The following is a 26365-nucleotide window of genomic DNA, read 5'->3' on the forward strand; positions in this document are numbered from 1 at the left end:
GGAAGTCACACTAGATGATCTAGTGGCCCCTTCTGGCCTTAAACTCTTTGAATCTATGAAGTAGTCATCTTTTCATTTCAAAACCTTGAGATTAGTCAGTTTACTTAGCTCAGTTAGCAATGTCAGATTGTTTTCTTGCTACCATATGTGACTCACTGATAATACATACTTGAGATGTCATCCATTACTTCCAAGCCTTTCTTTTTTTCTTCGGTGAGAAAGTGAAGTAGAAAACAGATGATTGATGGCTTTTGCTGTTTGTTTACTAAAAGATGTCAACAGGTATACTTACTGACTTGCAGGAGCTTGTTTCCTGCAGTGTGTTGTTAATCTGAGCAGTGTAAATATATCTTTACAAACACCTTTACCATTTGAGAGAAGAAACATAATGAAGACTGACAGAACAGATTTCCATTTTTTTTGTGTGATGATTTTTGTGTTTGGTTGCTTTATGATGGTTATAAATATTCACAAACAAAGAGCAGAATATTTTTCCAATATTCCTGAAGTATTGGCGCTTCCAAATAACAGCTGATTGTTCAAATAAGGCCTATATCAAAAATGGAGAGGTGTGTTCCCTTTGCTTGGGGGAAAAACCTTTAAAATTTGGCATATTGGTTTTCTAATGCAGTGGTTTTCAACCTTTCCAGACTACTGTACCCGTTTCAGGAGTCTGATTTGTCTTGCATATCCCAAGGCCTGGTCTACACTACGCGTTTAAACCAATTTTAGTAGCGTTAAACCGATTTAATGCTGCACCCGTCTACACAACGAGGCCCTTTATATTGATATAAAGGGCGCTTTAAACCAGTTTCTTACTCCTCCCCGACGAGAGGAGTAGCACTGAAATTGGTATTACCATATCGGATTAGGGTTAGTGTGGCGGTATTGGCCTCCGGGCAATATCCCACAGTGTACCATTGTGACCGCTCTGGACAGCAATCTGAACTCGGATGCACTGGCCAGGTAGACAGGAAAAGCCCTGCGAACTTTTGAATTGCATTTCCTGTTTGCCCAGTATGGAGCTCTGATCAGCACGGGTGGCCATGCAGTCCCAAATCCAAAAAGAGCTCCAGCATGGACCGTGCGGGAGATACTGGATCTGACTGCTGTATGGGGAGAATTAGGAAGTCATTCCCATTTTTGTCTTTGCGCCCCCGGCCGACCTCAGCCAGGGGCACCCATGACAGCAGCAGACAGTACAGAACAACTGATAACCGTCATCTCATTGCCAATTTACAATGATATGGCAGACACTACAGAACAACTGATAGCCATCTCTGCTATCTTGCAAAGGCAAATGAATGCTGCTGTGTAGCGCTGCAGTACTGCATCTGTTAGCAACATCCAGTAGACATACGGTGACAGTAAAAAAAAGCTGAACAGGCTCCATGGTTGCCGTGCTATGGCGTCTGCCAGGGCAATCCAGGGAAAAAGGGGGCGAAATGATTGTCTGCCATTGCTTTCACGGAGGAAGGAATGAGTGACGACATTTACCCAGAATCACCCGTGACACTGTTTTTGCACCATCATGCACTGGAGTCTCAACCCAGAATTCCAATGGGCGGGGGAGATTGCAAGAACTATGGGATAGCTACGGGATAGCTACCCACAGTGCAACACTTCAGAAATCGACGCTAGCCTCAGACCATGGACGCACACCACTGAATTAATGTGCTTAGTGTGGCCGTGTGCACTCGACTTTATACAATCTGTTTTATAAAACCGGTTTATGTAAAATCGGAATAATCCCATAGTGTAGACATACCCCAAGTTTCACCTCACTTAAAAGCTACTTGCTTACAAAATCAGACATAAACATAGAAAAGTGTCACAATACACTTAGTGAAAAAATAGTTTCTTGTTTTTACCATATCATTATCAAATAAATCAGTTGGAATATACCGTGTATACTCGATCATAAGCCAGTTTGTTTATAAGCTGACCCTCCTGAGATGGATAAGTAAAACTTGAAAAATTTTATAACCCGTTCATAAGCCGACGCTATAATTCAGGGGTCAGCAAATTTTGGCTCCCAGGCCATCAGTATAAACCGCTGGGGGGCCGAGATGGTTTTTTACCTCTAGCATCCACAGGCATGGAGGTAAACCTAAGTAAACTAAGTGTCCCAGCATGCCAGCTGCTTACCGTGACGGACTGGGACAGCAACTGGTGGGAAAAATTTTTGAGGGGGAGAAGCTGGGTGTCAGGGGAGTAACCCCTGTGACCACTCCCCACATGACCCACCCATAACCTGGGACCCCTCCCCCAACTCTCCCCATCCCATCCCTTCCCACCTTATCTGGGAAGGGCCGGGAAGGATGTCTCTGGCCTGGTTGGAGCTGCTCCAACAGGCTGGGCAGCGTGGCTGCAGCCTGCTCTGGCGGGCCAGACCAGGTGGCACAGCCACAGCATGTTCCAGCGGGCTGGGCCGAGCAAACATTAGCAGTGGGGAATGTAGTCTGTTTAAACAGAAATTAATTAGTAGTTGTTGCAAAAACATATTTGCCTGTTTTGTAAGTTGTGCATGGATAGGACTACTTTTACTGGTTTGTAAGTTGTGCATGGATAGTACTACTTTTACTGGTTACTGCACATTGCCGCACACTCATGGAGAATTGGGCCAAAATTGTATCTTGCATCAAGATAGTGTATTTCAGTCTTCCACTTTGTTCGGTATTAAGAGGTTTAGATTGGAGATGAAGCACAATAAACTAACAGTTAATGTCGCCTGAGTATTTCCATTCTAATGGGTCTTTTCCCATTGCTTCTAACTTTATCAGACTTTAACCTTTGAGGCAGAAAAATGGCAGCCTTTTTTAAGTTTGAGAAGAGTTGGGGAAAATATCACTTTCCCTTGTTAAAATGGTTGTAAAGAGCTCTAGTTTCCTTGTGTTTTGGTCAGGGGCAGCATCAGCGCCGCAAGCGCGTGACTGGGGCAGCAAGCTGCGGTGGGTGGCCTGCCAGTCGCTGTGAGGGCGGCAGGCAGGTGGCTTTCAGCGATGCGCCTGCGGTAGGTCTGCCAGTCCCGCGGCTTCGGTGGCAATTTGGCCGCAGGAACGCCGATGGCGCAGCACTGGTGGACCTCCCACAGGCATGCTGCCGAAAGCCGCCTGACTGCTGTGCTTGGGGCAGCAAAAAACACACAGCCGCCCCAGGTTTTGGGGTAGACACATGAAATTTGGCAGGGGCATATGCCTTTCCATTGTCTGAAGAGATGTTTTGATTTGGCAGAGTTGTAAGTCTTTAAAAAATACTTTGTGTACACAAGCTAGTTTTTTTGTTCTTTTTTTAATATACAACAAAATCTTGGTTGGTTGGTTGGTGGAGGGTTTTTTTATTATCAATCTACCATTGTTCTGTAGCAATGTACATACATAAGAAAGAAACTTAGGTAGCGTTTTCCATCTGTGGAGATATGTATGAAATTTCACTCATATGATGTCTGAACATGCGTATGGAATGAGGCAGGGCTCTAAAATGCTTGTGGAGTTCTCATCTTGTGTTATCTCCTTCAGAAAACTTCCAAAAACCCACCTGCTCTGTGACTCATTCTATTTATTATGCATTGCTTTATATTTGAATCGTACTGTATTGCGTTGTTTCCATCCTACAACTTTAAGATTGTTAGCCCTTAAGGGCAAAGACTTTGTTAAATGAGGAAGCTCACCTATCTCAATGTAGTTAATACACTTAAAAATAATTTCTTATTCCTGATGAAGATAGTGATATAGTCTGGTCAATATGTTTATTCTTATTGTATTAATTTTTTTCTTCAAATTGATTGTTAATTGTTCCTGTCTGCCTAGATTTAGTCTGATGGATATTATATTTGAAACTAAACTGAATTTAATTGCACCTTTAAAGATTTAGTAATATTCATTCCGCTGTTATGTTCTTTGCTGTTTTTTTTTTTAATTCCAAAGTAACTTATCCTAGTTTCACGTGTATTTTTTTTCATTTATACTTGTTTTCTTTCATGTGTAGTTTTTATTGGGTACCTGGCAATCCTATTATAGCATCTTTTATTTCATAGTGCTAGTTTTCACTGCAGTGCAGAAAAGAACCTTCTGCTTCAAAGGATGTTATTGAGGAGTGGAAGCAGTGGTAGAGGAATCAGTTAATTACATGATGTCAGTTTTTGTACTTTTCCAATTTTTAGTTCAACTAAAATGTAGGCTCTTATTCAGATAAAATATGCCTGGAATTTAAACTGCAGCAAAAAGCATGAATCTTGCTAATGCCAGTAATGACTCATCTGGTGAGAATGGCATTGTATTGACAATACAATAAGAAAAAAAGTCTTGTGTCTGCTGTCTTTGTATATCTGACCTTGGTGAGAATTAGAATTTTCTTGTTGCAGAAGTTGAGCATCTAATGTGTGGCTGCACCTCTTTATTCTCATGTATTAAATCAGAAAATGTTCATAGTGGCCAGTGATTTCTTTGTGGATGATATATTTTCTGTAATCCATTGATGTGGCCATATAATTGCATTCATTTACATTAAAAGAATGTCCCTAAAATGTTGAATTGCTTGTATATCAGAAAATTATTTCAATGCAGTATTCCAGCTCCCTGCCAGTACCATTCTCTGCTGTAAAATACAGTTTATTTTTCTGTATTTCTAGCTAAAATAATTTTGACTTGCATATTTTTAATTTTATATATATGTGTGTGTGTGTGTGTATAGAGACCTTGAATCAAGCAACTCCTGCTAGAAAGCTGGAAGAGGTTCTTCACCTTGCAGAGCTCTGCATCGAAGTATTGCAGCAGAATGAAGAGCATCATGCAGAGGTGAGGATATCTGCATTCATTATAGGATAATGGTTCATACCTATTTTGTTTCTCCATGGTGTGAAGGAATTCTGTCAAGAAACATTCTAACTTTGGGTTCTGACATACGTGTAAGGCAGTTCACAATTTACAGAGAAAATGAGTGTTTTGAAGCTTAAGAATAGTGAAGTGAAATAAAACTCTACCTGAATTCCCGTGAATGAGCTCCAGGTCTGGAAATTTCAGATTAAAGAGCATAACACCAATAACAGGCGATTAAATGGTATCGAAAACATTCAGCCTTATACAGTTGTCCCTTCCAATTTTTTATCCCCACAGAAAGGAAATATAATTTTAAACACTAGGTTTCATTGTGTCTTATGCCAATTAATTTTAACTTCAAAAATAAATATTCACATTGGTATTATGTTTGTTTTGTGGGACTGATTAAACAATGATTTCTATTCTATTTATCTTGCCTTTTTTAAAATGTCTTTTTAAAATGGAAGATGTAAATTTAGTCAATTTCATATTTCTTACCCTCTCAAGTCTTTTTGTTCCTTGTTTCATAAACTACAATGGACTCTACAAGCATTATAGCACCTTTTATCTCTAGGTATTACAAAAAAAAGAACAAATAGACCAAATACATATACATTTATATTATTAACATTAATATGATAATCTAGTTGTCTAAGATACAGATACTAGGATGTTCTATAAAAAATCCTAGAATTATTTTCTAGAAAAGCATGCAAAGAGGTAAACCAAGATTTTTTTATATATATATATGTGTGTGTGTGTGTGTGTGTGTGTGTGTGTGTATATACACACACACACATACGTATATAGTTATAAATATGATCATTCAAAACATCTGCTTTTAGCTCACACTGTGGAATCTAGTTTTTCGCTTACATCTGTCAAGTGTGAACTTGTTATGGATATTTTATTTTATACTGAAGAAACAGCTGCTTCAATAATTTGAAATTAATTCCCAGGAGATTTTATTTTACACTAGTATTACCACTGTGTTACACTGTAAATGATTACTTAATAAAATGTATATATTTTTCTTTGTCTTTTGAAGATGTCTTAGAATATTAGACTTTAAAAAACAAAGGAATCTGATAAAATACCAATATGCAATACATTTTACTGTTTAATAATTGTGTTTCTTAGTAATTAAATGTAATAATAAATAATGTCTTAAAATTAATTTTGCAAAAAGATGTATTCTATTTTTTTCTTTGCCCAAATGAAAATCAGTCCTGCAGGAATACTGAATCTGTCAAGTTCAAAACTACTATTTTTACATCACTTCTTCCTTCTTTGTTTCCAAAAATAAATGTGTATTTCTAGTGAAAGTTATAAAATAAACAGAAGTGAAATATTAAAAGGTAAATGAAGCAAAGAATACAAAAATTATACATATGCATCCCTTGTCCCCATTCAAAATATAAATACATCACACTGAGCTCAGATCATAACAGTACAGAAATTATGATGGTGCAGTTAATTAAATGGATTAGTAGCCTGTAAAATAGTGACATCAGACTCCTTGTTTTAATAGTATAACTTTTTTTTTCTATTCTACAACACTTGAAATTTACGGATTCCCACAGGCACAAGAGGTATGTGGTTCCTCACAAACAAGGCATTATTATTTTTCACCATTTGTAGCATGGAGCTGTTAATGTGTCTTGAACATGTGTCATAAATTGTTCTGATCATTTCTGATTTTTTTTTGCCACATTTGTCTCTCTTTCTAGAATCTAAGAACTTCAGTCTTTCTTTAATCAGGTCAGATGTTTTTGTTCTCTTAGGATGTATATGACCAATCACTAACTGCATTCAGCTTGTTTTCATATTGTTCATTTTGATGGAACAACCTCTTAGCCCTGGTATATGTTTTCCCATTCTTCTCACTTGCTCCCAGACACTTTTGGATAATTCTTGAGAGGGTCCAGAGAATTTGTTTGGTTCACAGTGTCATTTGCGAAGGGGTTTAAAATGGGAATAGAATGGGCTGACTTGCTAGAAAAAAAATTTTTTTGGGGGGGGGGCACTATATGTTCTGAAAAGATTTTTGTTTACCTGTCCCAAAGAGACACCTGCCAATGCCTATACACTTTAAAAAAACTTTCACACTACTTCTTTTTATTGTGGTAGGTTATTTTCTTGGGCTAGGAGGTTGTTTCCTTAATGAGCTCTCATTTGAGCTCAATTTGTCAGTCAGAGACTTCTTCTCATTACAGGAAAAGGAATCTATTTTAAATTCTTGTCAAAAAAATTGCAACAGGATCTGTACTGTTCACTTGATTACCAGTCAGTATCCTTAAGGCCTGATATAGCAGTGTGCTGAGCACCTCTATTCCTGTTAACTTCTCTAGGAGCAGCAGGTGCTTTCAGGGAGCACCAGTACCTCTCAGAACCTTTCTCCAGGTCATGTTGCAATCATTCCTTTCAGAAAAAAACAAAACACCATGTTAGGCTGTCATCAGGAAGTCCCGGATACAAGTAAACATTTATGACCACATTTTCAAAAGTGGAATCTAATTTTGGGCTCTTCAGTTCTAGACCTGAATTTCTAGTATTTTAGACCTCTCGGGCCTGATTTTCAGAAGTGCTTGAGCACGTGTTGTTGCCATTGACTTCAGATGGAGTTATGGGTGCTCAGCCCCTCTGGTGATCAGGCCCTAAGTGTGTCCAATGTTGGCACTTCAGAAATGGGGGTGGTCAGAATTAGAGGTCACACTTGAAAATGGAGGCTGTAATATAACTCTCTTTATTCAAGGAGACTGTATGTTGCTCAGCATTAGATGTTTGCAGTGACAGTGGACAAAACAGTTGCAGCAGTGTTAGCTTGATACTAATATGAACTTTAAAACCTGCTCTTTCACAGGCTCAGACTATTACTTGGCCTCCATCTTTACCGCCAGTATCTCCATTTACCATCTTTCTCACTTTGATATAACATCCAACTATTGTACAATTCCTGTCATTCTTTTCCTTCACCACCAAGCACAGATGTAAATGCAGGAAAAAGATGCATGATGTGAATGTTGTAGAGTCCCTAATTTTGCCTGAACACAGCAACCTTTGAATGAATTTCCTCCCCAGCCTCCATTCTTCTGAGCTAAGATCATCTAATGCATGAAGCTTACACTCAAGAAAGCAGTATTTTCCAAAACGCTATTAAATTAGTGGAAAGAGATGTTATAAACTAGAATTATTGAATCTCCAGATTATCTACCTATAACACTTATTAAAGAAAATGGGGGTTTATTCATCATGAATGGTCTATCACTTCAGGACAAAATAATGATAAAAATGAAGATTTTGCATCTATCAAAAATACAGATTTCAGTGGATATTACTATTAGCTGTTAGTTAAAGTTTAAATCAAATTTCTTCTGATAAGTGAATGAGGACAAAATGCTTTTAAATATGTATTTGTTTAGAGAACATTTGACAATAAATTAGGCTGATTTCTTATAACTTTAGAACTGAATTAAACCAAAATTAGAGTGTGTTGTAATTTTCCAAAGATTGTCTTTAGACTTTCCGTTCTTCTGTTTCACTCCTCCTTCCCCCCCACCCCACCCCACAGTTAGCAAAAACACTTAATAGTCAGTGGATTGATATTCAGTTATTTAAAGGTTTATAGACAATTTGTTTGCTTTTTTTTCCCCTTTTGTTAACAGTAATTTGGGGTTTATTATTAGTGCTGCCTTTCCAACAAAATAATTTCTGGTTTGATTTTTTTTCCCCTATGTTGACAAATGTGGTATATTTTTTAATACATCTGTATAAGAATGCATTTACATTTATCACACATGGACTGTACATCACCTATGCATGATAAGACATAAAGTGACATATCCAAAGATACTTGACCATAGCTACCATACAGTAGCTATTCTTTTTTGTGACTTGTGTTTACTAATTTTGTTGTTGTTGTTGTTGTTACATTATAGGCTTTTGCTTGGTGGCCAGATTTATTAGCTGAACACGCAGAGAAATTTTGGTCTCTCTTTTCTGTTGATATGGATTCAGCACTGGAGGCACAACCTCAAGATTCCTGGGAAACTTTCCCACTTTTCCAACTGCTAAATAACTTCCTAAGAAATGACAGTAAGATCTTAAGGTTTTTTCTTTTTGTTTATATATGATTTTTTTTTCTTTCAGTCTCTGCACACTCCAGAATTCTGTAGTATTTCAATTTCCAGAGCAAGACAAAAGTTACAGTGCCCCTCTTTGCTGTAAATATTTCTCTGCTGAGTTCCTCTGAAATTAAGCTGTTACTCTCTCTCTTTGTCCCACCAGATTCTTTATTTTATACCATACTTGAACCATATACTATTGCATGAATTGCTTACCTCTAAAGCAACACTATAAACACTGCATAATGTATTTTAATATTTTTAATACTAAGGCATTATATTTAAATAGATGTGTATCAGTAAGTGTACCCTCATACTAAATTCTCATTCCCATCACTGCTTTAACACCATTGACCATATTTATAAATGTATTGTAGACCTCATATTAATTGGAGTTAAGCATGTACATACACCGTTTGTATTTGCCCTAAGACATATTGGTTATGAAATGCAATGCTCTTGCTTTTATTTGTCTTGGGTGCCCTGGTTTTGCTTTTTTAATAGCTAAATCTAATATACAGACACTAAACTTGATTGTTCTTTTTTCTGGTGATTTTACATGTGGAAATATACAGAGAGTATCAATGAAACTTTAGAAAATGAAGTAGGTTAAATTAAAAAGCACAAATTGTACTTTATTTTACCTGCAGATTATTTTTCATACATTTTAAGACAACATTCAGAAAATAATAGATTTGCTATTTTTAAACAGAAAGGTAAAATACGCTGTTTTCCTTAATTATTAAGGAAAGGCAAAATTCTATTTTTATTCCATGTCTCAGTTTATTCGAAGCTTTAAATTTTTTCTTGTACTTCCAGGATTCATATGCTCAACAAACTAGTTTCTTTAATTATTTTTATGCTATTTTTGTTATCAAGCATATAAAAAGCAGTATCTGAATGCCTTTTCTGTATTAAAGCTGCATGATTTAGGGGATTGGAAATGGGATACTGGGACATCCATCATGAGATCAAAGGTGCTGCGACAACCCACATTGCTTATAACAGACAGAGCCAGCGTTAAGCCGATTCCCCTGTTTCCCTGGAATTGGGTCCTGCGCCTTAGGCATCTTTTTTTTTTTTTTAATTTATTTATTTATTTTTTGCTCACCTGGTGGCGGGGGGGTCCACTCCGGGTCTTTGGCGGCGGGGGATCCTTCAGTACCATGGAAGACCCGAAGCGGACCCCCTGCCTCCGAAGCCCCAGACCACCACCGGGTATTCAAATCGGGCCCCATCGTTCATAAAGCCAGCCCTGATAACAGAGTATTGTTACCATCAGCTTCTGAGTGCCTGAGTGAAATAAGCAGGTGATCTCAGTGATACCATAGGGGCATTCCTATCACAAAAAGAAGCATTGCAATTGGTGCTAGTCCCCTGGATGGCAGACTCCTCAGGATGCAAAAGGCTGAACAGACATAAAGCCTTAACTACCTTCTTATCCTAAAAGCTAGTCATTCTAGATAGCTTATCTCAATTGATTGGCCTCTTACAGTTGGTATGGCTACTTCCACCTTTTCATGTTCTCTGTATGTATAAATATCTTCTTGCTGTATGTTCCAGTCTATGCATCCGAAGAAGTGGGCTGTAGCCCACGAAAGCTTATGCTCAAATAAATGTGTTAGTCTCTAAGGTGCCACAAGTACTCCTGTTCATTCTAGTTAGAGTTGAGAACTATTGGTACTGCAATGTAGGAACTTACATTGCCTGTTCAGTATATGTTCTGTGGATAAGTGGAGGACTTTAGAGTCCAGTGTTGTCAGTCTCTTTTCATGAGTACTTAACTGTGTTTTCATTAATTGGTATTAGTACACTAAATGCCACGTTCCTGTCGTGTAGTTGTCTTTTTTACATGGGTTCCTTAGCGAGAGAGTGTCTATTTTGTTACTGTTTTCTTTATTTTTGGTTGTGTTTTTGTAGAAGGTGCTGGAGGTTGCTCCCTTTGAAGTTCTGTAGGATAGGTGCAGTGTAGACATCAGCAACAAAGACTTCCTAACTCTGCCATGGAAATGTGCTTCAACCTTGATTTTGAAGGAACACTTGAAGCGATGTAAGAGTAGTTTCCTCCTTGTGCCCATTCGATCCTTGGTGCCTGTGTTGAGACAGCCAACAAGGATTACAATCATAGTGCTGGATTTTATGATGTGTAATTTTGTTAGGGTTGGATTGTTTGAATTTTATTCAGCCAGTGGTATCTATAAACTTGGTACTGGGTTCAATTACAGCAATAGTTAAGTTTCCGGAACCAGTGGAAATTAAGCTTATTGCAGGATGATATTCATGTCCTTCAGGCAGGGTTTGTGACACCCGAGTTACAGCTAACCCTCTTATTACACAATGTGGGCTGCCTTGCCTGCTGATTTCCAGAATAACACAAGCAATACAAACAAACTCTAGCTCCACACTTACATACGAAAAGACTGTTGGAAGGCTACTGCTTGCTTTTTCCTCTCTGAAGAGATTAAATGGATAATTACTTTAAATGATTACTAAGGAAACAGTCTCAGGAAAGACATATTATTAAAACTGGAGGAAATTTTGTTTTCATAACGAAGTAATTATCAGCAGGGCTGTAAAATGTAACTGAAAGAACAAGTAGCAGCTACTGCAAGAAATAAATGCCACACCTGTATACTGTTTTCTACAATTCTCCTAATGGCAAAAGATATAGTAAGTCACCATTTCTGGCAAGTGAAAGCCATCTGGAAAACTGTCTTTTTTTTTTTTTTTTCTTCCAGTGCTATTGAAAAGCAACCCTTGGAACTAGTCACCTTTTAATCGGTGGATATGCTAGCAAGTGGCAAATGACCATTCTCCCAGGAACAGATTCCCAAGTGAAACATACCATGATTCTTATTCTTTAATTAACAGCCCTTTCACATTGCTAGTACATTAAAGCTATCAGAAAGAACACCCCATGCTTCTAAATCAATGTCACAGGGTCTCCCTAAACGAATAATAAATATTCTAGCTTTCTACTAAGTGAAAACCTGTTCCTGAAGACTTCCACCTTCCTAAAGATAGGCTCATAAAAATCTTAAAAAGAGAGAAACTGGAATGTGGTCTCATGAGGATAAAAAGGCTAGTGTTAATAATTAACAGAGAAAGTGAAGTGGAGTCAAATTAGCCATAATAGAGCCCAGAGTGACTGGCAAAGTCACCTCTCATTATCGAAAAACTCATTAGGAAATGAAGAGGTAGAAATCCCACTGGGTTATTCTCTCTCTGAGGCTGTATCAGAGATTATTTTTCAGATTTATTTCAAATGAAGAACGGTTAGGTCACCATATTGCATATTAAGTTAATCTTCAACCTTTGAAATTTGGAGGGCTGACACCTGCGTGTTATTCTATCTCAAGAGCCTTAAATGAGCTCTAAATCTGAGATGCAGGAATCAGTTTTCATATAAATCTGACATGTGCCAACAGTATAGAAATATCTAACTAACAATTATAGCCTTTAAGCAGATCTTCATGCAAGATTATTTTTTATAAACATGACACTAAAATATAGTGCCAGAAAGACTGCAGGATAATGAATGTATAGTCTTTATAAATATACTGTGTCTTACCCTACGAACTTTATACATTTTTGGGGTTTCTTCTATAGAACGCAAGGTGCTACACAAATTCAAGCAAAATGCATCAAAGCACAGCTGCCATTAACTTAGCAAAAAGCAGAAAAGAGAAAAATTCCTGATATTATAGTTTTGCACAGAATAAAGAGAAGCAAATCAAGTTTTCTCTTTTTGTCTTGCTTCTTGATAAGAATAGGTAGCAGATAATATTCCTTGGTCTACTCTTGGTATGGACATGCAGAGTTCAATCCTCAGCTGCGTCCAGTAAGCATTAGGTACCACTGAAGACTGCGTATGCAAAGAGGCTGTTTGAGCCCCAAGTCCCAGGGCCAAATCTACACCAGCACCTATGTAGTTTAGAGCAGCCACAGGTTGGTTTTAAACTACTCCAGCTGGTTACGGACCTAAGCTTCTGATATGCTAGTGAGAACTAGCCAGAGCACAGTGATTCTCCAGTTTGCCCCTTCCTTCTAGGCCCCTAAGCCATGGAGTGAAAGAGATGGCCAGTTATTCAGAACCCGGGCTGGCCAGCTTTCCTGGCTCTTTCTACTGCCAAAGTGCAAAGCCCAGGATCTGGCCCACAGTCTTAGTACTGTTGTTTTGAAAGCCTTCTTTGCAGTTCTTGCTTTCTGTCTGGAATGGCCTTTCTGCACCTGCCCATCTGATTTCAGATCTCAACCAAAAGCCTATATTTTTGTCTCTATATAGCTTAATTTCTCCATCTTCCTATTGTATTTTTAAGTATTTACCTCTGTAAATTATTTTAGGATATGATTTGTATGAAAGAAGCTATCTAAAGTAAAGTTGCACTGTGCTATTGTATATATGTCTAGCATGTAGCATGAAGATCCAGGAGAAGACTCATTGTAAAAACATTATGCAATAAAATGTTCTGAAAATATAGGTAGATAACTTATAAATGTGTCCAGAAACTCATGTTGGAAACTCATTAGGAAATATCAATTTCCTTATAATTAACCTCATATAGTGTGTGCTGTGGAGACATCACAGAATTATCTTTTATTCTACAGCATACCATATTAACACAGGAAAGAAAACTGAGAAAAAATCATTAACAGTTGTAACATTTTAATGTACTGGACAAAATGCTTCTCTCACTCCCAACACCCCCCCTCTCGTCCTTCCACCTCATTATTATTATTATGTAGTTCAAACAGGATTGAATTTCCTAGAACAGTCAGCATATATGAACATTCAGTATAAAAGGCAGAGCATGTAACAGCTCCATTCATTCAGATTGCACAAATGTGTCCATTCTAAAGGAATTCAGTCTGCATTTGTGTATAATTGTTGTCGTGTGTGTGTGTGTGTGTGTGTGTAGCTGAAACTTGGGAGTTTTGTTCTCCATTCCTGGGTAATTTTTTTTTGTATATTTTTTAAGCTTGAACTAAAACGATATTTTCAAAAAGCAAAGAGTGGAAAAATGTACTATCTTCCCATTATACAAAAATGTTCAACTTTTTTGAACAATACGGTATAATAGATGGTTAAAATTACCATTTGGCGATAATAATACACATTTGGCAGATGTTCTTTTTAGTGATCTGGTAAATTGGCTGTGAATTGTCAAAGTGTAAAGATTTGAACAATATATTTTGCACATCTGCACTGGATTTTGTCACAAAATCTCTTAATGATCTGCTGGGATTCTGTTGGTTCTGCACATGTGAACATAGCTTCAGAAAGTCTGTCAGCTTTGCTGTGTCTTTTTGTATAATTAGAGAAAGTGTACAGGGAAGGAGGCAGAGTGCAAATGAGCCTTGTATCCATCTTTACAATAGATAAGAGCGCATATGAGAGGGGGTTGGATTCCCAAGGAGGTCTGGTTCTTTTCATACAATACATTTGGGATATATATGGAAGGGGGCAGGACTGGAAAGATGTCCATTCAGTGCAACTCCTACTTTTGTATATTTGACTGGACAGAGCATTCTGTTGTTGTCTGGCAGATAGTTCCATATTGTGGGATTTTCTTTTTAAAACATGACAGAAATTCCATTTTTTGAAAAAATAATAAAGATACAGTTCATAATAAAATTAGGATTTCCTGTGTAGCGTGAGCTCTGCATATAGTGTTTCATAACATGTGTTGCGTGCCTGGATGCTGTGCAAGGATGAGGCCCACACGCACACGGTGAATTAATTGGCTTTAATGAAGGTTAAAGTGACGCACCCACAACGGGGACTCCAAGCGTTGCTGTCACTGGGACAAGGAACCCAGCGCACGAAGAAGCTCGGCCCGGTACGGAGTCCAGCTAAGCAACCGATAGCCCACAGCAATTATAACATTATGCTAATCCCATGCAAAGCAGCACATACATATGTAATTTCGGGCTTTCCAGCAACAATGGCTGCCCCCCTTGGCCTATGACCAGGGGCTTTCTGCAGTTCCTCATAAACACCGGGGCTTCCCACACAGGGCAGTTCTAACCAGTTAAAAGCAGCACCTGCTAGCATACTGTGTCTGATGATAACTTCTCCTTGAGAAAGCGCAAGGCCCTAACTGGGCCGTGACAAAGTCTTCCGGGGTCCCCTACAACATGTTTAATACTATATTTTCTGCCAGACCTTTGCCGGACTTCAGGCTCTTACTCATTATTTTATATTTAATGCTAACAACTGTAGAAAAGAAAGTAGTACTGATCCTTCAAATTTATTAGTCATAATAATAATAATGCCTAGTGTACATGTAGCACTTTTCATCCATAGAGCTCAAAGCACCTTATAAAAGAGGTAAAGCTGTTCTGAATAAACCTTACAACCCTAGTGGGCAATATGACCGCAGCCAACTTTAAAAAGGCCATACACTGAGGCCTTGCTTCCTGATGTATGTTGTCATAATAGCTGTTGTTGGTTAAAGGAATAATGCTAGAACATTCTTATTAGACCATATGGAGGGACGAGAAAAGCTCTCATTCATGCCTCAGGCTGCATGCCCTTAAAAAAAAATGCATTGACAATGCGCAACTGTCTGTTGTGTGATTGTGAGTGGAATGTACACTGGCATATGTACACTGTAAGAAAGGAAGCATAGATTTTCATAGAAAAAGTTATTGATGTGAACATGCTAGTATAGTTGAGGTTGTGTCAGCATTTCTACTGCAAGCCCGTGTTTCGTGAGAGGCTGTCATTCATCACAAAATACTTGGGCTGTGCAGGAACTTGGCATGTAACATCTCCATGTGTGAGACAAACCAGTTCAATCATTTTTAAGTCAGGTGGATTTTTTTTAATAGTGGCATTATGAATAAAGAAGCTTTTGAGCCTTTAAACCTAACTTTATGCACTGCCTATATATGATTGAACACAACTTGAAGTGGTCTCAAGTTAAAAAAACAACACCTCAACTGTCCTAAATCAGTTCCTATGCCAACTACATATTTACAGGATATATCATGTCAAACTGAGTAATTTATTTGAAAAAAAAATCAGTCACATGCAGTTATATATTATAACACAGTTGCTGGGTTTTGCTTTGGCAATTAACATCTTCCATTGATCTCAAACTGCTTCCTATATAGACATCATAAAAGGATGGATTAAAGACCTTCAAGTCTTCCCAGTGTGCATCAGTGCTTCTGGTATTTGCTTGGGTTTTTTCATTTGTAGTGAATTTTTAGTGCCCTACAAGCTCTGCTTTTGCCCTAGAGCTCTACCTAAGTGTTAACCTTAGAAGACTTGCTAATTCTCCAGTGTTTAACCCCAGTGAAAGCTGTCTATTGTTGAAGGTTTGTGGGGATCAGCTATTCGGTACTCTGCCAGGGAGTGACTGCTTTTATCCTCTGAAAGATGGGGCTAGGATAGGATTTCTTTTTGAAGGAACCAGTTCTACCTCAACTTCCTTTCACAAGAATTTTAACCCTTTGGGGTATCTTCAAACTTACCCAATTTACCTTCACTGGTAGGAGCCAATACATCAGGTGGTAACTGCTTTCAAAAGTCATGTCAGGTATGGTTGGGAAGAGTAGGACCAGTGGAGCTGGCACGATAGGGGAGATGGACAAATAGTGTGTCTCTCTCTGATGTTTCTGTGAGTAAGAAGGAGAGGCAGCTCTTCCTACTTGTAACAGAGGGAGGGAGCAAGGGATGGTCTGTGATGGGATGTTAGATGGGATGGGATCTGAGTTACTGCAGAGAATTCTTTCCTGAGTGCTGGCTGGTGAGTCTTGTCCACATGCTCAGGGTTTAGCTGATTGCCATATTTGGGGTTGGGAAGGAATTTTCCTCCGGGGCAGATTGACAGAGGCCCTGGAGGTTTTTCGCCTTCCTCTGCAGCATAGGGCATGGGTCACTTGCTGGTGGATTCTCTGCAGCTTGAGGTCTTCAAATCACAATTTGAAGACTTCAATAACTCAGACATAGGTTAGGGGTTTGTTATAGAAGTGGATGGGTGGGATTCTGTGGCCTGCTTTGTGCAGGAGGTCAGACTAGATGATCATATTGGTCCCTTCTGACCCTAAAGTCTAGGAGTCTATGAGTTAAGTGGGTCGGAAGGTCTTCATTTGAGAGGGGAGCGAGAAGGAAGGTAAGACTTCTGTTGTTTATTTTCTTTACTCCTGTAAAATTACAACAAAGTCATCTGCTGTCTCAGAGAGGGAATGGTAGTGACCATCTTTAAGGGTAAAAAAACCAAAAACTTGTGAGAAATTGTGGCAGACATCTTTGTGTGCAGCATTGTTAGTTATTAGACGTTAATAATGGACTCTGCAGTAACAGAAGTTAACAGAACAAAATAGGAGGAAAATAATATGTTAAATAAAAGTATGAAAGAAAATTATATAAAAATACAAGAAGGAAAAAAATAAGAATTGCAAAAAAACAAAACAGTAGATTGGCATGGATGTAAACGAAATTTTTGGTATTTAATACCCATGACAATGAAGTAGTTGCTCAGCTGTGGTAGAAATGGATAAGCAGATTCTGAAATCTGTTTGTGGCACTAAATATTAAAAATCTGAAATGACAAATTGTACATCTGCAATGATATGTGGGTGAGGAGATAAATCAGATTTGTGATTCAGTGAACAGCACAATGCCTCACTGAGAAGATGATCTCCTTCAAAAAGTCATTATTGTTGTTAGTGATCATTTCTCTCTCTGAAACAGTGTGTGATGTTTGAAGTGCTTGTTTTCAGGCAAGTGTAACAATAATTTGAAGCCTGACCTGTGTTTGATAGATCTATAATACCAACTGGCACTCCCATGGGAGTTTTCTGACTTGGATTTTAAAGTCACTAGGACCAAATCCTAGAGTTCTTATACCAGGAAAAATTCCCATTCATTGGAAATCTATCCTGAGTATAAGGATTCAGGAATTTTGGCCCATGCCTGATAAAAATTAACTATAGTACCATAACCTTCCTTTTAATTCAGAGCTGCACTTTTGGGTCACTAAAATTTGATGGTGATCATTGATTAAATAGTTCTGTAGGAAATTTCAGGCAAAAGAGTTACTTGGGTACCCAGAACTCCTACTGTCTGAGTGAGCATTTTAGATGCACAAGAATTCTTGAGTGAGCCTTTTGTTTTGCTTAATCTTTTAAATATGAATTTAACTGTGGTCTCATTAGCACAGGATCAGAGAATTTTTAAAGTTTCTTTGTCCTTAAAATATATTTAGGTCACATTTGAAGTCTGTTTCCACTTATACGTCTGCAGAAATCATGGTTACATCCCTTTGCACATGCAGACAGGTTCCTATGTGAATGAGAAGATACACTTGCAGATTTTGCCAGTGCATGAATAACAGCCATTTAAAGGTTTGAAAAAATAACATTCTACATAGAAAATGACTACAAATGCAATATAAGCTGTCTTCTTTCAAGTTTACTGGACCATTTTCAACAATCACACATAGAATACTGATCCCTAAGTTCATTTTCTTGTCGAACCCTATCATAGGTGCTGGGGGTACTGCCACACTCCCTGGCTTGAAGTGGTTTCCATTATATGCAGGATTTACAGTTTAGTTCAATGGCTCTCAGCACTCCCACTATAAAAATTGTTCCAGCACCCCTGAACCCTACTTATTTTTAATACTGTTAATTAAAAATACAATTATAATATTCAATTATTATCAGTTTACAATAACATGAAATAAGAAAACATATATGCCAGCAGGGCCAGATGATGCCTTCTTAGAGAATCCATTGCAGTGGCAGGATAATTTTTAGACTATCTGAAAAATGGGACAGTCTTGGTCTGTGGGAGACAGGTTGACATTAAGTTGCATCATTCTTTCTTTCAGTTCTGCAGAAGCCCTTTCTTTGTGCACGCGTGCTGGGGTATGGGTGTGTGTGTGGGGCGTGTGTGTGTTCTGTTTGTGAAACTCGTGCAATTTTCCTGTCCCTTTTCTTCAGAGGATAGCTTAACTCCACTGACTTTAGAGTTGCTCCTGATTTACACTGTTGTAAGTGAGATCACAGTCAGCCCCTCATAATTCTTAGCCTGAATGAGCAATGTAGTCTGTTTCCCTTGTTCTGGAGGTGAAGCCCCATTCTAGTGCTGCAGTTTAGTTTACACTGCAATAGCTAATGCTATTTGAAACCAGTCTTGTGATCACTGCTTATATTTTACTGTATTTAGAATAGTCAAGAAGGATAAGGTAAAAGTAGCTTTTATCTTTCAGTATTTCTTGGATCTTCCTTAGGATTTTTCTGCTCCCAAAATCAGCTTTCGAATAGTACATATGAAGTATTTCTGTTTTGTCATTTTTACTCTGGTACGTGTCATTTTTGTGGTGGCGTGCTATGTGAATGTAGGATGGTTTCATGCACAGAGAATGTGGGATGGATGAATTGTCTAGGGAAAGGAGAATGGCTTCAAGATAAATGCTAGGATTACTCTTTCCTTGGACAAATTTCCTTATCTTAAGCTCTTTTGACAAATCCCTTTAACTCTCATTGAATGAGTCCTATTTACTTAAAGTGGAAATGGTAACTTACAATCAGCATGTGATTTTTGGCTGTGTATTGCCAGATCTGTTGTGCAAAGAGGCAGCACACCAGAATTTTATTACGGATTATCTTCCAAACCAATCCAGCCCTGCTGCTTAGTTGGATGACAATATTCGTTTTAAATTAGGTCAGTCTATTTGGTCATGCTGGAACTCTCAACAGCTTTTGATGCAACAAGCCATGGATTGTTAGTTTGGCAAATGAGAGACATTGCTGGTGTGTCTGTAGCTGCCCTCTAGCGGTTCCACTCATGCCTATAATTCAGGAGCAAGTCAGTACTTGACGGTCAACTGCACTACATCACTGAGGGATTTGCAGTGTGGCATTCCTATAAGGCACTCTCTTGTCTTCCATCTTGTTTGATGTACAGGGGGATACCTTTTGGCAAGCTCATTTCTAACCAGTATGTTGTTGATCCTCAGCAGTATACCTCTTGTCCCATGGCCCTGCAAGTCTATTCTCTGCCCTGGAGGAATGCTTGAATGAATTCTCCAGACGGATACATCAGAGCTGCCATGTCCTCAACCCTGGGAAAATAAAAGGCTTGCTGCTGGGTTAACAGTATGAGAAAGCTCACTCCTCTTTCATGTCCCCACTTGTAGAAAGATTTGTTTGGAAGTAGAGTCAAGTTAAGAATCTTGGCATCACTTTACACAATTTCTTTTCCCCACAAAGCATCAGCTTGATATGAAAATGGGTTTTTTCAGTTGCACAATTTGTACTTACTGTGCCCTTTCTAATCCCATTCCAGCTTCACAATAACCTCACAACACATGTCCTCCTGCTCATGAGGCTTGATTATTGTAATTCCCTCTGAGCAGGGCATGCAGCAGGGCATCTCTACAGCTTGTTCAGAAAGCAGTAGCATGCTTGCTCACCCATTCAAGCAACTGTTATATTATGCCAGCCTTGCATTGACTGCCTATAAAGTAGCATGTTGATTTAAAACTGGCACTGTTTTTTAAAGCTCTAAACAGTATTGGGCTTATCTTGCTCAAGATCTTCTCCTTGAAAATTATTCTGGTAGATATTCTGAACCACCCACCTTTTATGTCTCAGGCCAGTGATCAATTTTTTGTTGTTGGGGTAATCCTTGGGCTTCATACATGCTATCTGTATGTATTTGTGTAGTGCGGTGGTTACCCACTCCTGCCCTGCAGGGTTTGAAACAGCCTACGAGGGGGCTGGGGCTGGGGAAGGGAGCAAAGCCCTGGCTGATTGGGGAAAGTTGCTGTAGCTGGGGCCATGCCCCAAACAGACTAACCGGGCCTTATAAGAAGGCCAGGGTAGCCAGAAGCTCAGGACTGACTCTCTGCTTGTAGAGAGAGAGAAGGGCCTGGCTGCTAAGGAGCTAAGCAGGGTACCGGGAGTAGAGCAGGGCTGGGGGAAGGCTAGAGGAGCTGGGGAGCTCTGGCCTAGGAAAGCCCTGGGCTGTGGGCCTAGCTGAGGGCCTAAGACCAGTACCAGGACTGCAGAGGGGCAGCCCAGCTGTAGAGAGAGGCAGCAGGTCCAACCCAATCTTGCCTGTGATGAGTGGGGGTTCCCCTGGGTGGAGAGACCCAGAATGTGGGGATACTGTCAGTGGGGCAGCAACCCAGAGAAAGGGGCACCAGGGTCCTGGGAGGGACACGGGGGCCAGCAGTAAGGCAGATCACCAGCCTGCAGGGGGCGGTCCAGGACGCTGGAAGAGCTAATTTCCTGAGACCACCAGCAGGAAGTGCTGCAGGGGTGAGTCCACTCGCTTACTATTAGGCATCCTTGGGTTAGTATATAATCCCTTTCTTCTGTATTATTGTGGATCACAATTAAGCTGATTTTAAAAATATACAAAAACAAAAAATCTTAGTCTGCTTTTAGGTGATTCTAAAATGGGTATCAAATTTTATGCCAAATATAAAAAAAAATATGCTGAAGATAAGTAGTTAAAATTACTAGCACTTCTAAAAATAATACTTTGCACAGCTTAGCAAGGAGAGGAATGCAAAGTGGTTAATTGTATCTGTCCTTTTTAAAGAAAATAATTCTTGTCTTCTGATCGTTACCTTTGAAACAACAAATTGTGTCCAGACACTCAGCCGCGGTGACACCCCCTGATGCTGCTGGCAGCAATGGGAGAGGGGTGGCATATCCTCCTGTGCAGCAGCTCCCATCTGTACCAGATGTACTTCACCAAAGGATTTCCCAAGAGGGGTATTCCTTTAAGAAGGCCACAACATCCTCCAGGAAAGAGAGAGCAATGGTGATAGTTTTAGAAGTAATAATAATGATGCCTGTTTACTATATAGTGCTTTTCATCAGTAGATCTCACAGTGCCTCATAATCCCCTCTGAGGTAGAGCAGTGCTTTGTATCCCCATTTTACAGAAAAGGAACTGAGGCACAGAGTAAGCCTGGTCTACATTACAAAGTTATGCTGATGTAAGCCACTTTGCGTCAACCTAGTTGTGCAGGTGTCTACACTTAAAATTGGTCTCCCACCAATGTAAGTGCCCTGTTATGGCAACATATTAACATCGCCTCCCCAAACAGCATTGAGCCATAGTCGATGTATTGAGATTGACACATGCCAATGTAGACACTGCCTTACCTTGTCGATCCTAACAGTCCTCCAGCAGCTGTCCCACAATGCCTGAGGCTGGTCACGATTGTGAACTCCACCATGCAGGGGTCATGGAGATGAGAAGCCTTCCCCCATCCCCTTTAAGACTCCAAGATTTTTTGAAATGCCTTTTCCTGATTGCCCAGCTTGGCGAGCACACCTAGCAGCTCTCCATTGCTGTGTGCAACTGCCCAGCTGACCATCCTGGCTACACATTCCAGACGCACTTTGGCCTGGAATAGACAGGGGGACCAGTCATGGAAATGTGGACATCAATGAGCTGATTGCATGAGGGATGCAGGACAAGGACAACAATGGGGATCAGCAGCAGTTCTGCCTGAAAGCAAAGGAACTGTGGCAGGCATACCAGAAGGCCAGGGAGGCCAACAGTCAACCTGGTGCTGACCTGCAGACCTGCCACTTTTACAAAGAGCTGCCACCATACTTGGCGGAGACGCCAGCAGCACCCCACAGACCATCATGGATACTTCAAAGGAACCCGAGACTCAAACCTCCTCATCCTCATGCCAGGGAAAGAGGAGGAGGCGGAGGATGGGGAACATGTGACTGGGGTACAGCTATGCCGCAAGCCAGGGCCTGTTTGAGACTCTGCCACAGTCCAATGAGTCCTGGCAATCAAGCACGGGCAAGTCCGCTGTGGGGGAAGGCACTTGGGGTAAGTGTGTAGATGTATTTCTCGTACAAAGAGGTACTGATGGTGCCCCAACTTAGCAGGGCACAGCTACTGACTTTTAATTAATTTACTCATTCTAGAGAGGTAGCGGTACAACAAAGAGACAAGTAGAGTTATCTGCTTTTTATTCCCAGGAAGAGTTGGGGTGGCCGTGCTGAGCATTTTGTTTATGCAGTTTGTGCCGTGAATCTTCCTGAGAGATCTCAATGAAATTTCCATGGAGGCACTCTGCAGTCCTCTCCCAAAGGTTTCTAGGGATGGCAACATTATTGCTTCCTCCATGGTAGGACGCTTCCCCATGCCAGTCTGCAGTAACGTCAGCTGGCACCATTGCAATAAACAGGCTAGGGGCACATGAACCCAGGTAGCTACAGGACACCAGCAGCCATTGTGCTCTCCATGATATCAGCTAAAATCACTACCATCTGTGGAAAATGGTGCCAATATTTAGTGCCATTGCCTAATACTCATAGTTTCATGCAATTGAGCAATTCCCTCCTCATTTCACTCACTCCTGGTGGGCCAAAGTCCACATGGCTGGTGCTGTGAGGGGTGCCATGCACAAGCACTCCAAAGCAGAAGTGCCAATAAGCATGTCTTCTTTAGATGAGCAAGGGAAGGGAGTTCTGAATCTTAACTTTTGCTTTTTATTGTGACTATACTGACAGTGATACCTCTGTCTGTTTTAGCTGTAGCTGCTGTGATTGTATCCTTGAGGGGTTCCCCCTCCACACTTGTGGACTGCCTGCTCCAGATGAAATGTTCAGCAAGATCCTGCAAATCAGTGCTGCATTGGAACATGAGCAGAGGACCTGGAGGGTGAATATTTCAGACTGTATGGAGAAGGAAAGAGCAGACAGGAGAAAGGCACAGGAATCCCAGCAGAAGGAGGAAAGGGAGATACATCAAGACATAATGGGGCTTCTCCAGCAACAAACACAGATGCTTCAGACTCTTGCAGACCTACAGATTGGCAATCCGGGTTCACCGCCTTTTACAGTCCATGGAGAAGTCCATTATAGCATCTCCCTGCACCCGCTCCCTCAGTGTTCCCCATGGAATCTGGGGCCTCATACTGACAATTACCACTCCACACTGGGGGACAGTAAGGACAACCATAGCTTCACATATACTGACCTGCAAGAGCCATGGTTGCTATATGTGTAGCCAAAATGGACAAGAATGTTCTTTCCCCTTTAGTTCTGTGTTACATCTGGACTAGCAGAGAAAGAGATACAGACACATTTAAGCACAGCAAGTTGCCACAGAAACTTTTTATTGTTCTTGTAGCAAAACTGAAACTAACATGAAAGTGAGGTATTGCACTGAGGTGGGAGAAGTGTACAAACATATAAAAGAACAGAACAATCAGATTCCTTCACCTTACTTTAGAAAAATTCCTAAATATATATACATTATCATTTACACAGTTGACATGAAACACTATATAACCTAACTAAAAGTTGTGGGTGGACTGTTGCAGACTCTCAAGTTGCACAGGATTATTCTGCCCTGGAATAGCAACTCACTAACTGAACAATTTATAAATTCAGACACATAACTAGTTTTCACACTCTCTTAGGATAATGTGTGATGGCAATGTGTCCTGAACAAAAGGAACCCTCAGTAGTATGGAATCAACTGAATCTGGTATCAAAGTTTCTCCCAACAAGTCATTGATATTAGGAGTTGTAACAGAAGCAGGCTCAATCAGAGGAACAGAAACTCCTACTGGAACATCCCTGGACTCCGGTACTAGTCGAGGCTGCAAATGGTCTATATGTCATTTCCATAAAATAGCATGAGTCAGTTTTACCACATGCATTTTACATGGTCTCCAGTTTACCCATTTCACTCCACAACTGTAGTTTCAAGTCCACACCAAGTCTCCTACTTGAAAAAAGTGATGACAAGTCTCACGTAGTTGATCGATTTTCATAGATTGGGATTTGGCTACATGTGAAGCAATTTCAGGATGTAGCAGGTCCCAACAAGGACACAAAGATCACTTCAAGAAAAGAGTTGCAGGTGACTGTTGGGTAGTAGCATGTGATGTGTTCCCGTAGACAAGGAAGAAATTGTCCACTTTCTGCTAACAATTCAAAATAGACTTATTAGCTCTTAAGGTGTATTAAGTGTCTGTATAATGTGTCTGTTTGTAGCAGGGTGGTAAGGAGCTGAAGGTACATGCTGAATTCCATTTTAAGCTAGGAACCTCTGAAATTCTTTAGAAAAGAATTAAAGTCCATTGTCACTCACCAACTGTAACAATAAACCAGATTGACTAAACAAGGTACAAAGATGTCCAAGGATCTTAGCGGCTATATTAGAAGTCTTTCTGAAAACTTCTGGCCATTTTGAGTGAGCGTCAACTACAATGAAAATCAGATAACCTTCTAAAGGTCTGGCAAAGGAATATGTATCCAAGGAGTCTGAGGCCATGACGAAGAGTATAGATGAACTGAGCAAGAATCATGCTGAATTTAGTGACATTAGTATACCTTGCCTGCCTGCCAATATCTTTGTCAATCTCCAGCTACCAGGCGTGACTCTAGGCTCTGGCCTTCATCAGAACAATGCCGAAATTACTTTCATGAAGAGCTACCAAGATCTGAGATTGAAATGATTTTGGAACAGTCACTCGCATTCCCCATAAAATATAACTATGATTTACAGATAATTCACATTGATGTGAACCAAACTGTGTAAACTGGATTCTTATGATCCAGCACTATACTGTGTAGCACCATTCCTTTCACAAGAGAAGACACATCATCCTTCATCATTTCTTTGTTGATTTCTGTGCTAGTGATGGGTAACCTATCCATCAAATGGAGATAGAACACTTTATCTGAAGTTTCTTTGGGCTGACTGGATCTTAGGCATAACAACCCATCAGCATTTCTGTGCTGAGTCCCTTTATGGAATTGAATAATATAAGAATGACCTGAAAGTATGTTATAATTATAAGAAGCACATGGAATCTTTTTCAGGGGAAAAGGCAATACACCACGTTTACTGAAAATACAACAATTAGCATATGCATTCAATTACACACACACACACTGTCCCACCAGTCAATTTTATAGTTACCAGTTCAGAGTCTGGATCAATCTAGTGGCCAGCTAGGTTGATCGGGGTAGGTAGGAGCCGGGTTCTGTCAGTCACTTTGCTCCAGGGAAGTCTTGGCAGGACTAACACAAAGTTTCATGGCAAGGCACCCTGTTTATATAGTGATTTTCCTTCATTGGGACCAATGAGTTTTGCACTGTCATACTGTAATCAATTGTTGTTTGATGAGTGCTTGGTTTTTAAAATTGTCCTTTTTATTTTTTATTTGGTTTTTTTATTAAGTCTTTCAGGGAGTTATTTCATGCTGGTTTTGATTACAGCTATCTTGTCCCCATTAATAGGTGCCTGTTTTATTTTTTAAGGCGTCAATCTGCCTCCTCTGACATTTCAATCAGGGTGTGTTGCAGCCTCCTGGCACCCTTGTGTCTGTCTTTGGTTCCTCCATAGAACATCTTGTTTGGTAATGGCCTTCACACTTATTTACTAACACACACATTCCTTGTTCA

The 26365-nt window shown here is 39.8% G+C and overlaps 1 protein-coding gene across 14 annotated transcripts in view; it reads left to right on the plus strand.

Annotated features, from left to right (window-relative positions):
- The window catches only part of CADPS2 (calcium dependent secretion activator 2), a 591588-nt gene that overhangs the window by 470636 nt on the left and 94587 nt on the right, over nt 1-26365 (plus strand). For all 14 annotated transcript variants that reach the window (XM_050936075.1, XM_050936080.1, XM_050936079.1 and 11 more), the window contains 2 exons: nt 4693-4796; nt 8756-8912. In XM_050936075.1, coding sequence (XP_050792032.1) covers nt 4693-4796; nt 8756-8912 — 261 coding nt within the window. The remainder of the gene's footprint in view (nt 1-4692; nt 4797-8755; nt 8913-26365) is intronic.

This window comes from Gopherus flavomarginatus, chromosome 1, assembly GCF_025201925.1.
Source record: "Gopherus flavomarginatus isolate rGopFla2 chromosome 1, rGopFla2.mat.asm, whole genome shotgun sequence".
Lineage (NCBI taxonomy): Eukaryota > Metazoa > Chordata > Testudines > Testudinidae > Gopherus > Gopherus flavomarginatus.